The sequence below is a fragment of the Rosa rugosa genome, chromosome 1 (genome assembly GCF_958449725.1).
Source record: "Rosa rugosa chromosome 1, drRosRugo1.1, whole genome shotgun sequence".
Lineage (NCBI taxonomy): Eukaryota > Viridiplantae > Streptophyta > Magnoliopsida > Rosales > Rosaceae > Rosa > Rosa rugosa.
The window spans coordinates 38,976,991-38,991,538 of NC_084820.1; the positions used below are offsets into that span (position 1 = coordinate 38,976,991).

Genomic DNA, 14,548 nt, shown 5'->3' on the forward strand with positions numbered 1-14,548 from the left:
GTTACATCAAAGGCACACTGGATCATGGTTTGTCATTCAGCCCTCAACGCCAACCTGTTCATCTCTCGGCCTACTCGGATGCAGATTGGGCTGGCTGTCCAGACTCCCGTCGCTCCACCTCTGGCTACCTCATCTATCTTGGCAGCAACTTAATCTCATGGTGCTCCAAAAAGCAGCCTATTATTGCTCGTTCGAGTGCAGAATCAGAATATCGCTCCCTTGCTCATGCTAGTGCCGAAACCACCTGGTTAGGCTTCTTATTATATGAACTTAGCGCTCATATTCAGTTCCCTATCTTGCTTTACTGTGACAACCTTAGTGCAACCTACATGGCATCTAATCCGGTTTTCCGTGCCCGTACAAAACATATTGAGTTAGATTATCACTTTGTCCGTGAAAAAGTAGCACTTGGTAGTCATCGTGTTAACTATGTCCCTTCTGTGGATCAACCTGCTGATCTTCTCACAAAACCACTTCATAAACATCGTCATCTTCTCCTCCGTACCAAACTTGTGCGTTCAGCACCGCCCAGTTTGAAGGGGGGTGTTAGAGAGAATAATGCAGTCACTACAATCTAGCATCAGTTTCTGCAGTGGCTACAATCTAGCATCAATTTTGATTAGTTGTACATTTGTTGTAAATTCATATCAGTTTCTGATTTGCTATAATTGTTATTTATTCTCTGTGTAACAGCAGCAATTAGACTGCTATATAACTGTATACTTGTACCTTTTTCTAAGCATGCAGAACTGCTGCTTGAAGACCCGCTCTTAGACCTTTAGCTTCAGCAATTAAAACATCAGCAAACCCTATATGTTTGGTTGAAACAATGATTGGTCTTCCTGATGCATCTCTAATGACAAAGGCTGCAGAGGCAGAAGCAGAATCTTGCAAAACTGAACCATCAAAATCAAGTTTAATATAAAAGGATGGAGGAGGTTTCCATCTTATAATTCTTGAAGTATTTTTTCTTTTAGGAGGAGCATAAGGTTCAATAACAAAAGAGTAATTAGTCATCATAGTATTAGATAGATAAAAGACTTGAGCAAGACTCAATAGCTGATTTCTGAAAATATAAGAATTTCTAGCATACTAAATGTTATAACATAAGATCAATATGGAATTCAAACCTGTAAATTTATTCTTCTTTAGATCTATTCTAATGAAATTAATCCATTCAATAAAAGAAGAACGCCATTGTAAAGGTTGGAACTGTAAAGGAAGATAAGACCAAACCTATTTAGTGTAGGAACAATGAAGAAACAGGTGAACAATGCTTTCTTGATGAAATTGACAGAAAGGACAGGATCTATCAATTGTAGCATTAGTGTAAGTATTATCTCTTGTTTTAAGTCTCTGTCTTATAAGCTGCCAACTAAAAACTTTTAACTTTCAGAGGAATTTAAGTTTCCACATGGTATAGAGAAAACATGTTTTTCTCTCTGACTCTCTCACGAGAGAATGTCCGCTTGCGGCTATCTAACCCGAGGGCCGGCGGTAAACCTACGATTGAAAAGGTGGGATTTTCTCTTCTCTCTAATCGCTCTTCCGGGGACGGCGGTGAGCTTCGACTTCATCGAGTCGCTGAGTTTGCTGCATCTGATCATCTTCTGTTGATCAGAGGCGCCTTTGCCTTATGGCGGGGGAGGGGGGGGGGATATCTCGGTGGTGGTGCTCTGCTGGCGGCTGCGACAGCGGTGCGGCATGATTTCAAGTCTGGCAGCGTTGTGGCTTTTTTTGGGTGGCTCGTTGATGGTGGAAGGAATGAGAGCGAGTCTGTTGGTTGTTTCATGTTTCTACCCACGACGTTCGAACCGGGTGGATTGGATCTGGCTTGGGTAGTGTTTGTCGATGCTTTCCGGGTCGCTGAGGATGGCGGCGATGTGGTGGCTGGTCTAGACAATTGGCTGGGAGCTATGGGATCGGCGATGGTAGTAGTAGCGCCGGCGGTCATGTTGCTGTCGGTGGAGGTTCTGTGCAGGCTAGGGTTTCCAATGGTTGGGAATTCTGGGCCTCAAGTGGGAGGTTGGGCCTTCCTTGTGTGGACTTGGGCCTCCTTGGTTATTTTGTTTTTCTTTTTAATTGGGTATGCCTTCTTTTTTATCAAATGAGGTTAGGTCAAGTTTCTTTTTTTGAGAGAATAGGTCGCAAAGATCTAATTTGCTCTGTTGATCTTTTATTCGCTTCGGAGCGTTAGGTTTTTGTTAGAATAAAGGTGCGTAATCTAAAAAGATGAGTGTACTGGGGGTATACTGGTTTCTTATTCTGTATTGAGAATAGGTTCTTAGGATACTTTGTAATACGGCTCTTTCTGACGGCCCGTAGGGGTGTGTCGTGTTGGTACTGCTTGCTGAAATACAATATTGGGATGACCTTTTTACTCAAAAAAAGTTTCCACATGGTATTCAATAAGGTAGACTGAGAATGATTAGGAATATTAGTATACTGAAGATCTGATGCAGACTTGATAGTAAACTTACCATTACCATTTGGTCCCCAGACAAATTCATCCTGATAAGGAGAAAAAGGTAAAGGAACAGCTATGATTTTCTTAACAATATCATCTGGTAAGAAATTTCTTAACTTAGGTTTCATTCCATTGAAAATCAGAAATGTAATCCTTAATTAATTCAGAAGTATTAATATGGTTTCTTTGATCTGGATGAATGAAATTAATGAGAGGAAAACGATATATCCAATTATAGAGACAAAAATTAATATTGAAACCATCACCAACTATCCATGTTATACCTTGTAGCAAAATACCTCTGGTATTCAAGATCCCTTTCCTACCACTGAAGCATTAGAAGTTTTCTTAGCTGAAAAGAAAGAATCCTTTCTCAATTATTTAGCCTTGATTAATTTAACCCACCAATTATCTGGTTCAGTAAGAATCTCAGGGAGAAATCATTGCAGCTAATGTACCTATTGATTCTTTCTTTCTAGAACATATTAAAAGTAAAAGCGAAATCCAAAGTCAAACATGCTAAATTTCAAGAAGTGCTAGCAAACTTGTAGTTCTTTCCAAGACTTTTTCAAATTTCTATCTCAACACAGAACCTGAATGCAAATCTAAGGACATCACCAGTATCACTTCATCATTTTGACAAAGAACAGTACTGATTTTGAAGAAAGAAATGAAACAAGTTCTAATTTTTTGGAGGATAGTCACTGAGGGACTGAATCACTCAGCATCAGGGTTGTTGGGTCAAGTTTGTATACATATGCTCGGAATCTTCCTTATTGCTTAACCAACTAAAATTGAGAGTTTTCTATATAATACTTGATACTCTCCCTATCAACTAGCCTAGGATAATCTATCTAGGACAGCTTTGTTGATCATGTATCTGGAATCCTACTTGTACATTTTAGACACTTGGATGTATGACACCAAAACTTCAATAATAGGCTGCTCTCTTCTACCTTATCTTAGTCTTTAATAAACATATAGTAAACCCATGTTCCACGAGGAGTACGGAATTTCCGTCTCACAAGCAAGCTTATATATACATGTTTGTATTTCTATAGAGAAAACGAAACTCTAAAGCAAATAATATTGAATCAGGGTACTGGTCACCATGCAATATTAATTGTTGGAAAAAATTCTGACATCACATGGCTGGACCCTGAAACTACTCTCTGATCATGATTTAAGCGAAACGTCTGTGCACAAGAAATCCTTGTTTGATATATAACATTAGGTTTATTTATTTATTCATTTGTATAATTGTGTCATTTTGCTACAATTATATATATCTTGTTGACTATATAGAATTATGTTATTGCAAATGGTCAAATGCACAAGGTCGCTAGCTTTTAAGCCTGAGAAACGTGAACCCTTATTTCAACTACTACAGAAATATGTATATATAGATGTAAGGAGGTAACACAAGCGAAGCTGTACAAGCTCCCCAAGCCAAAATATGGCAAAGAAACTTGCATTATTCCTTTATTTCCTATCCATCATGCTAGTTAATCTAACCAGCTTTGGCCAAAGTCGTTCTATTGCTACAAATGACTTCAATTTAGTCTCTGATGGAGTAAACCACACTACTGGGGATAAACCGAATTTTCTTTGGTTAAAGCATAGCTTGTTTGCATCTGATAGCTGTGATGAGACATATGGGTTCTTGCCATGCACCAGCACAGTCCTTGGTAATATCTTCCTCATTATCGTCTATGGTTACTTGATGTTCCTTTCAGCCAAGTTATTGTCAGCTGGAAGTGAGATTCTGCTGCAAATTTTAGGACCTGGTATCATAGGGGGTCTCTTCTTGCCTCTGTTGAGTACTGTACCTGATGCCACCATTATCCTTGGTAAGCTAGCTTAGCTTTACTAAGATACCATAATACTCCTCAATGTATAAGTTAGGCTTTTGTCAATCGAACATGAAATTGTTGACTGGATCACTGTTAACATCATTTCCTTATCAGCTGGTAGAAGATGATATCCATCCATGAGTTTAGCATGGTACTAAGTGCAAATGTAGAACAAGTCCTCGGAGTGTTTGACATTTTGACATTTTTATATTCATGTGTGAAAGTGTGAAACTATAATTTCTAGTAGCCATGATTTTCTAAATGCATACGTGACATGTGCTTGTAATTAGTTGGTATTAGCTTATGTCAACTAATGACTTTATTAACTTAATGAATTAGTTGAGGAATTATAATTAATTTCACATGCATAGACAATTCATTTTTCTTATATTGGACTACTTCTCATCCACCCAAATTTAGTTCCACAATACTCTTGAGTCTTGACTGAAAGTAACTTATGTAGTTATGTTGGTTTTCTTAATCAGAGGCAGCACAATCTTGTGCTACATGATCTGCTAATATTTCAACCAATTTGGCTATGTTAAGTTCTTTTTCAAGAATTTAACCATGAATTTAACATTGCTAGTAATGGTGTATGAACAGCATCAGGACTTTCTGGGGACACGGCAACGGCACAAAGTCAGGTCTCCGTTGGAATGGGCTTGCTAGCTGGATCCAATGTAATGCTTCTCACAATCCTATGGGGGACCTGTCTTCTAGTTGGCAAATGTGACCTTGAAAATTCAGTTGCAGTTGATGAAAAAGATACAAAGCGTTTTAGCTTAACTGGTACTTGCCTGTACTCTTTTCCACTTAATATGTGTAATTCAATGTTTGTAGATGTTAAATTTAGTTATTTAATCAAAACTGATATGCCATTTGTATTCTATCAGTATGAAGTGAGGAGGATTCCGGAAACCAATAAGACCAATTAGTCATAAAGAATCTTGACTAATGCCACTATTTGAATGTAGTTTTCATCTCAAGTTGTTTCATCTTCAGTCGATTTGATTCTGTTGATTGTTGAATGTGTCAGTGCCACACTTACTATAACATTAAATCTTGCTGAAAGGAATATGTTATAGGCAGCAAAGCTTAGTCTTTGATCATGAATGACAACTTTTGTTAATATTTATGTTCAGTAACGAAATACATTGTTTTGTTTAATCTTGATCAGGATCTGGAGTGAGCACAGATATTTGGACAAGCTATGCTGCATGGATCATGGTTATCTCCATTATTCCTTTTGTAATAGTCCAACTACCTCAAGTTTTCACTGCGACTTCGGATAGTAGCTTGCCAATTCTAAGTTCACTCATTGTTGCAATCTGTTTTGTGATCGCTTATAGCATCTATCAGGTACCTGCAGGTTTTAGATTCGAAAAAGTCTTTATCTAACATGTAGCTTTTTGAGAATGAATATCCTTCAGTTACCAAATGCCATGTTTGTCTGATTATCGTATCATCTCAGCATCTTCCCCTCAGTCATGCCCAAATTCATAGACCTCACTTAGTAATACTGATGCAGATTTTTCAGCCTTGGATTCAGAAGAGAAGACTTGCATATGCAAAGCATAAGCATGTGATGTCAGAGATTCTAAAACAGTTGAAAACAAACTCGCTTGGAAAATTGCTTACAGATGATGGTGATCCTAACAAAGTTGTTATAGAGAAGTTAGTCTTCCTTGAAACTCAGACTCCTTTTCACCTCAATAGACTAGACATTTGGGATTTCAGTAGTAAATCAAATAATCAATATATTTGCCTTACCATGAAAAATAAATAAATAAAGGAGCCTCCTAGTAGGATGGTAGGCTTTTAAGTACTCTTTTGAGCCTTCCTTAGTAGCATGTTAATTTTGTTTTAGTGGTAAGGTACATGTTCTGTTACTTTTACTCAGACTTCCTTAGTTCTTGCTTTGAGTAATTTGAAAACTGGATTAAGTTGAAGGATCTGCAGAATTTATTGATGCCGAAATTACAGCTCGTCTAATATCCTAAGTATGTTTTTCTTTGATTCCTAACTAAATATTAATTTTGAAGCAAGAAACATGTAGGATGAACTCTCTGTTGATCCAATGACAGGTTATTCAGGACACTTGATCAGAACTCGAATGGTTATTTGAACACCACAGACTTAAGATCTTTGATAATAGGAATCCAATTTGATGATGACGTAGATATAAATATCGATGAAGCCATTTCTCAAGTGATGAGAGACTTTGACACAACTCGTGATTCGAAGATTGATGTTGATGAATTCTTCAAAGGAATTTCAAGGTGGCTTAACAAGGCTAAGCGTGCTGCAATGATGGACCGTGGAAAGGCTCCGCTATCAATGAAACTATTAGATGATTTTGATAAGGTATGTTCCTAGTCCTTTGATTCAATTTCCTGGTGTCTACATATTAACCATAGTACAATGATGACATACTATGCAGCAAACAAAGGAAGAACAAGATCGGTATGGGGATCAGATTGATGAGATTGTGGAGGATGTTAAAAATGCAAACTGGCATGCCTCAAAAGCAGCACTGATGTTGCTTCTGGGAACCATTGTTGCTGCTGTGGTTGCTGATCCCCTTGTTGATGCTGTTGACAACTTCTCAACAGCTACAAGTATTCCTACATTCTTCGTCTCATTTGTTATTCTGCCTTTTGTTAGCTCCAGTGAGATTGTGTCCACTCTAATTTTTGTCAGCCGGAAGAAGCAGAGAACAGCATCATTGGCCTACTCTGCGGTTCGTTAATCTACATCACATGTGTGTTTTAAGCATCAATTATATGAAGCGGTAGGTCTAATCAATCTGTACTTTGTGATGCAGATATATGGATCAGTAACAATGAGTAACATCCTCTCCCTGGCAGTGTTCTTGGCTCTTGTATATATTCGAAATCTGACATGGAGCTTCTCGTCTGAAGTTCTTGTCATTATAATTGTCTGCATTCTAATGGGAGTTGTTGCTGGTTTCCGCACCACCTTTCCTGTTTGGATGTGTTTTGGGGCTGTACTGCTCTATCCACTTTCTCTGTTGCTGGTTTGCATTCTTGAATATGTTTTTGGGTGGTCATAGACCTCAGTTTTATGCTGCTTTTGACAGATAAATTTGAACTGCGCTTGTATCTTTGCAGCAATTATTCAATGAAATTATCTGGTTTGTTATATTGGTAATTTTAAAAAGTGAGATGGTTCAGACGAGTCCTTGCTCATCCGAAGTGCACTCAGTAATCGGGGTCCGTTATTATACCAAGAGCCCTTTTGAATTGTACACTAATGTTTAATATCACTATGCACTCATCCAATAGTTGAACTTAAAAGTCATTGGCGACCAGTAAGTACTCACTGTTGACAGTCCCTCTTCAAAGTGAAAACACAATTCGTTTTCCAGTACCTTGCTCTTAACTAAACAGATCACCGCAAGTGAGAAACTTGAGAAGTCACTAAAACCTGTTTCAACAGATTACGCCCTGAAATTCTATGGAGGCACGGATTTATAGCCGCAAAAAATTCGAAAGGAGCTCTGAGTTCCATATTGTGGTAACAAGATTATGCAGGATCTTATTGCCAGCAATTTTATTCTCACGTCAAAGTTCAAACAGTAGCAGCACTTAAAAGGCACGAGTATGAGATAGATATGATTCAATAGCTTCATGCATAAGGTTAGAGGCCATAACTAAAAGCACTCTCAGCCAGATGGGATTCCTGGAACGATATAACGACCAATGAATCACTGGCTACAAGAGAACAAAGTTGCAGAACATAAACTCCAGCATCCATGGAGCATTAGCATATACATAGATAATTTCACACGGCCTTAAGCTATACCATCATTTAACAAAAGCTCCAAAAGTAAAGTTACTATATGACATCTAGTATTAACCCTACTACCAGTTAAGTTGGAAGTGTGAAACAAGATACTTCAAAGCGTCAGCCTTTCCTTCCAACCATCCATTCTTTCAAGAATCTACAGAACTGCGCACACTCCCAACCTGCGTCAAGCAACAATCACATTATGAGTAACTGAATTATTAACCCAATTACATGGATTAACTCCAGTAGGTAGGTAAGTAGAATTCATTTTACATCAAACATATCTCTTGTGAGGTGCAAAAAAAGAGTAATTCGGTACTTAGATTGCATGCATGGAAGCATGCACAGACAACTGGGTCTCATATATGCCAATACAACAGGATATATAAAAAGCAGGTGCCAATAAAGTGGAGGTGACTGCAAGAAAATTCGATGCCAGATAGGGGATTCAGCAGCAAAGGCCAACAGTACTTACCAAGTCATTAGTTCATAACTGGTATGTAATACTTACAAATAAACAAGAAAATGGGTATCAGTCTCATCTCATATAACGACACAAATCAACTTAGAATTAACACTGCAATGGAGCAAAGTTGACCGTTTAACTTGCTAATAAAAGCTGTATCTGCTTTACATATGAATGTAAAACAATAAATGACTCACCAAGCATCTCCCGACTGTGTATGCTAGAATAGATAAGACCAAATCACTGACTGCATAATATAAACTAAAGATATTTCATAGTTCATTAGCAAATATAATGCTTCTAATCTCATGCAAAGTGATGCCCAACAAGGAAGCAAACATCTAGTTAACATTAGAATTTAGAAGCATATCCCGATACGGAGAAGGATCCTAATATTAAGCTACTATATGACCTCTACTGTTAAGCCTATTACCACTTAATTAGAAGTAGCCAACCCATACAATGCATCCGCATCCATCAAACCAGCCTTTGATGCATAGTTTGCATTTTGCAGGACCCTCCATCAGAAAAAATCACACAGGAAAGTTTCGTCTGTTTAGATCAACCCTCCTCATCAGAGTTTCCACAAAATCTTCTCACACAGTTCCAACAGCAAATCACTGACATTTAACAGGAACTTCTTGCGCCTTGCAAGAGAACTACTTGACTAGACAGGTAAAGTAAAGGGAGACACTGCATAGAGCAATACAGTTGTATATGAAAAAGCAAAACTCACACAATCAAATCCATAAACTATTTCAGGGATAAGATTTTCCCTCTATACTCAGGGGGCTGCTTGTCAAGATACTAAGAGATTTAACCCTAGGGTTTCAAGAGCACAAAATGTCACTCAGGATATGGTAAATGTGGTGGCAAGTTCCAGATAATTGTACGAGAGATTTTGATCCCAAATAGGATTCAACAAAACCTATGCATTAAGGGTCATGGGCCAGGCGTTCATCCAAATTACTAGCTCAATTATCAACACTAGTCATGAGTTATACTTGGCAATCAAGTAATATTTGTTAATAAAGTATCAACCTCAATTTGCAACAGATATCAAATTGGAATTGACACTGCATCAGAGCATGAAGGCAAAGTTACATTGTCTAACATACTTATAAGAGCTGTATCTGCTGTACACAATGAAAATGTATAGGTGACTCACCGAGCATCTCATGATTCATTTGGAGATTCTTGTGTTTCTGGAAGCCTCTGTTTTAAAAGGCCTTCCTTGAGAAGTTTCACTTCCTTCTCAACATCCATCAACCTGCTACTAGCTAATTCAACACTCTTTTGGTGTGCTTCATATTCACTACTCCACCCAGCTTCAAAGTCCTTAATCATCGTTTCAATCGCCAGTCTATTCATCCTCTCTTCTTCTTCTTGCTTTATGCGTAGCTTTTCCAGTTCTGTGGTGCTTAAAACAAGGCCCCCGGATCCCGGAACATCCCTGTAGAGTGGCTCAACAGCCTGTGGACAATGTGCTCTATGTTCAGCAAATGCCTTTTGTGTTGCCTTTAAAGCTTTCCTATAGCCGTCCAAGAGATTTTTCATCAAGTGGACCTCATGCTCAAACCTAAACTTCTCTGTTTGAAACTTTTGCTGCTCTTCAAACCTGGCCTTATGCAAGTGCTCAATCATCTCATCCCTTCTCTGCAACTCTTGCATAAAATACTGCTGGTTATTTGCAGCTTGTTGGCACTCCTGTTCTTTTGCTGCATACATCATCCTAGCTTTTCCCATCCACTGCTGCATATCCTCCACTCTCCCCATCCACTGCTGTATTTGATCCATACCTGTCTCAAAGTCACCAGACATTTTACTATCCCAAGAGCCTTCTGTCCTCAACCTCTTATTACCATTGAGACCATGATGAGAATTATCATTCTCATGGTTAATCTCTCTCTTGGGACCATTACCATAAATGGAAGAACTTCCGGGAAGCATTAGGTCCCTTGGAGAAGGAAATTCTATGCCAAAATGATCACGCAGTGGCATACCATCCATACCCTGAGTAAGATTTCCTGAAGGAAACCCCTCTAAAGAAAAACCTTTAGGCAAAAGGTGGAAACCACCCTCCTGATCATCATCCTCCTCTTCCTCTTCTTCTATTTCATCATCTTCTTGTTCTTCTTCACCTACTCCTTCTCCCAACTCCATATTTTTATTTCTCTCATCCCCACAACCAAGATCATTAATACCACCGAGATTACACCGCTGCAAACAAGGCTCACCTAGATTGTCCTTCCCAGCCAAAACCCATTGGGCAGGCTCTGCCTCCTTAAATTCTTCAAAATCCATCACATCCTCATCCTGGACCTCAACCTCAACCCGCTCTGTTTCACCACAACCTTTCTCTACATTGTCTTCTCCAACGTCAACTTTCTCCGCATTTCCTTGCTGAGAATCAACTTTCTCTACATTTTCTTGCTCAGCCTCAACTTCCTCCACCTTCTCTTGCCCGACATCGTCTTTCTCCACATTCTCTTTCCCAACATCAACTTTCTCCGCATCTTCTCGCTCATCATCAACATTCTCCACATTCTCTTGCTCGACATCAACTTTCTCCAAGTTTTCGTGCTCAACCTCAACTTTGGTCACATTTTCTTGCCCGAGACACAACTTAATATCATTCTCCTCCAATCTGCCTCCCTGAACATCATCCATTTTCACATCCCCACCACCATCCTCTTCCTCTTCTTCCTCATCATCATCCTTCAAATCAATCTCCACTTTCGACTCTTGCTTCACCGAAAACAAATCCTCCTTCTGCGACTTGATCAAATGCTGCAAATGCGACGCATAGTAACAATTCTCCAACTGCGTGGCCTTACCTAGCTCCTCATTCACCATGTACCAAACCAAACCAGCCCAGTCCACCTTCCCAAACTGACCTTCTTTGATTGCTTTGGTATAACCCAACACCTCGCTGGGCATCATCCACATATCCCCGTGCAAAAGCATCCAATTCGAAACCAAATCCTCCAGAAAAGCTATCGACTCCTCCGACGCCGGCGGCTGCTCCTCGCCGGCATCTTCCACGGCGCTCTTCTTGGACTTGAGCGTCACCGGAAGCTTCAATGCGCGTCCCAGATCGGACCGGTTGACAAGAATCCTAAGCTCGTTGACGTAGCTACACCGCTGCTGGGAGTTGAAGTTGACGATCAATTGGGCGAGGAGATCAGCCCTAATGCTCCGATCGAACTTGATGTGGACGAAGTCCCACAAGCCCAGCCGCTTCAGGAGCTCCTCGTGGCGCTCGAAGTCTAGGGTTTTGGAGGGGACGAAGGGGATTGGCTTTAGGGTTTGGCGCAGAATCTCCAGCTTCTTCTGAGCGGCTTTCGGATTCCTGCCCGTCTTCTTGCGCTTCTTGCGAGCGAAGGTTATGGCGGTCCGGCTCCGAGGAGATCGGATGGGGAAGGCGTCGGGGTTGTCTTGGTTTGAGTCGGGTTGAGGCTTCATTTCTAGGGTGAGTGTTTCAAATTGGGAATTAGGGTTCTGTGGCTCCTCCTCTCCTTCGACTTGGGTCATACTCTGTCAGGGTTTCGCTTGGAGGAATTTTTCAGTGTCTTCTTTCTCAAAATGGGACTTGCTGGTTGCTACTGTCCTGGACTGAGAATTGTGAGTTTGTGACCCACTTCACCACTTGTATATAAACAAATATTGTTTCTCCACCTCGGTCCCAATACTGACTGTGTGGGTGTGTACTAAACTCGCTAACGTAACGAAATGCTGAGGGTCTTCCCGTTTTAGCGGCTTCTACTTCTCTTCCTTTAGTGGACATCTTAGTTGCGGAGGGTCTCTCCCTTTGATGCGGCTTTGATCCATGGTTTTCAGTCTCTGGACATTGAAGGCGATTCAAAACTCCTCATTGATGCTTTGGCTGGCAAATTCAAACCCTCTGGCGCGTTAAATCAATCATCCATGACATCAAGTACCTAGCTAGCACAACATCTTCAGATTCGTTCCATTCGACATGTTCATCGAGAAGCCAACTTCTTAGCCGATGCTCTAGCCAAGTTTGGACATGACACTCATGCTCAAGCGTGGTCTAATACTCTTCCGTTGGTAGCTAGTCTTGCTTTCTTTTTTGATTCTTTAGGTGTAGGTTGTTTTAGAGGTTCTGGGTTGTAATGTCCTTTAATTTTTTAAAGAAAAAAAAAAATTAGTTAACAAAACGATATAACTTGTTACCTCACTCCTGATAAAAAAAAATAATAATAATAAAATATTATACTTAAGGAACAAAATTAGAGATCAGAAGCCTGGAAGCCTGAAGCTGAAAATGACAAAGGGCGAATATATTGTAGAAATGATACCGTAAATTGTTCGCTCAATTCTCAATATGTTCATAACTAGACGTGATCTAAAAAAAAAAAAAAAAGAGAAGACTACAAGAGAATCCAATTAGGGAACCCTTAAGCTTCACGAATCACAATCCCAACATTACCACACACATAAAACGCACTAAAAGCACCATCAATACTAACATTCATTCTTACAAAATTGACATATTTTTCTTGTCAAATGGAAAATTTATTGCATATTCAAGCAAAAACTTATAAGTAGAGGGGCAGAGCATATGCATCGGTGGGCACTTGCCTATGGCCAAAATTTGGAAATTTGTGCCTTCCAATTTAACTAATAATCAATATTCCCTTGCTTATAAGCTAATACTAATAATCAATATTCCCTTGCTTTCTAATTTCTCATGCAGCAAATGCAATTAAAGGCAAGTTTATAAGGAAACTACTATAATTAACTATTAATTAATAAAGGACTACACGTCACCCACTTGAAAATGATTTATTTTACTCCTCATCAGACACGTGGAGCCTACCATCGCTTCGTGTGGCATTGTCCTTGTAGGCACCCACTAAATCAAGCCTTCGGACAATAGTGAAAGCAATAATCGTCTATGAAATCGCTCGGGCAGTTAGGACCAAGACCCATACAAAGACTATTCATCAAATGCATTAATAATTTTGTCCAAAAATCCAAAATGATCAATAGGTAGCATATTTCATGAAATACCTATTGGTGCATATGCTCTTAGGAACTGTTTTTTTTTTTTTTTTTAGAAAGTATAAGATACAAGTGAATCTGACACAATTTGAATTTGTTATAATTTTAGGCTTTGAATTTAATACATGTGCATAAGATCTATTTATCCCTCACGGTTTCTTAGGTGAGGGGATTGTAAATGGATATATAATGTTAATATTAAATTCTAGCATGAATCTGTAAGAAAGAAATGACTGTCACACCTCATTTAACTTTGTACTAATAGAGAGGCATGTTTGATCCACCTTCAACCAATAAAATATTTCACGCATAAACAAAGTAATTTGAGCTAAATTAAGAGATATCTTATTACAAGATCTATATATACGCGAATCTCAACTTGTTAACTTCAAAACTTTGCACTTAACTTCAAATTTCACCAACTAGCACAGGTAAACCTTCATCATAGCAATCATCTCCCAATTCATTTTAAAGACTAGAAGTTAATGAACCAAGAAAAGCACTAGTGCAACTGATTGACATTTACGTGTTTGTAGGTCAAGACCAGCTTGGTAGCTCAACATAACATACCACTTCCAATCTTTGGACCAAATATAGTTTAGGATTGCCTAACCAATACAGATAGAATGAATTGCCAAAAAAAAATAAAAATTACCGAGATAGAATGATTAGGCCAGCTAATGAGAAGACATCACGTAAGTAAAGTATTAACACCACATAGCACAATGCCATATGTTTGGAGCATAAATGTATCATAATATCATTTAAAAAAATAATAATAACTTGCTTAAGTGACGTTTTATTACTCATTAGCCGTACATGTCTATTAGTAGATATATATAGCCTGACCAAACACTTGCTCGCACTCTAATGCATAATCCTAACCACATACCAAAGATCTTGTTAGCCTCATGGCTAAGTGAG

The 14,548-nt window shown here is 39.0% G+C and overlaps 2 protein-coding genes across 3 annotated transcripts; one reads left to right on the plus strand and one right to left on the minus strand.

Moving 5' to 3' along the window:
• Positions 1-3,872: 3,872 nt before the first annotated feature.
• LOC133737008 (sodium/calcium exchanger NCL-like) lies at positions 3,873-7,719 on the plus strand. Its single transcript, XM_062164642.1, has 7 exons — positions 3,873-4,317; positions 4,924-5,109; positions 5,498-5,679; positions 5,849-5,994; positions 6,405-6,684; positions 6,761-7,060; positions 7,145-7,719. The coding sequence occupies exons 1-7, from the start codon at positions 3,924-3,926 to the stop codon at positions 7,391-7,393; spliced, it is 1,737 nt and encodes a 578-aa protein (XP_062020626.1). The 5' UTR covers positions 3,873-3,923; the 3' UTR covers positions 7,394-7,719.
• A 225-nt stretch (positions 7,720-7,944) lies between these two features.
• Positions 7,945-12,631, minus strand: LOC133724857 (uncharacterized). 2 transcript variants are annotated; one of them, XM_062151741.1, is made up of 2 exons: positions 9,765-12,628; positions 7,945-8,309 (listed from the first exon to the last, which is right to left on the minus strand). In XM_062151741.1, the coding sequence occupies exon 1, from the start codon at positions 12,128-12,130 to the stop codon at positions 9,773-9,775; it is 2,358 nt and encodes a 785-aa protein (XP_062007725.1). In that variant the 5' UTR covers positions 12,131-12,628; the 3' UTR covers positions 7,945-8,309; positions 9,765-9,772. The 2 variants fall into 2 exon arrangements, with proteins under 2 accessions (XP_062007725.1, XP_062007726.1); XM_062151742.1 differs by lacking the exon at positions 7,945-8,309 and adding an exon at positions 8,331-9,289 and having other exon boundaries at positions 9,765-12,631.
• Between the last annotated feature and the right edge of the window lie 1,917 nt (positions 12,632-14,548).

What these genes read in the sequence shown, in the direction of transcription:
- LOC133737008 (XM_062164642.1), top strand. Translation starts at nt 3,924, where the DNA reads ATGGCAAAGAAACTTGCATTATTCCTTTATTTCCTATCCATCATGCTA. An exon ending in TATTAGATGATTTTGATAAG is followed by an intron (nt 6,685 to 6,760) that starts GTATGTTCCTAG and finishes CATACTATGCAG; the next exon opens with CAAACAAAGGAAGAACAAGA. An exon ending in CATCATTGGCCTACTCTGCG is followed by an intron (nt 7,061 to 7,144) that starts GTTCGTTAATCT and finishes TTTGTGATGCAG; the next exon opens with ATATATGGATCAGTAACAAT.
- LOC133724857 (XM_062151741.1), bottom strand. Translation starts at nt 12,130, where the DNA reads ATGACCCAAGTCGAAGGAGAGGAGGAGCCACAGAACCCTAATTCCCAA.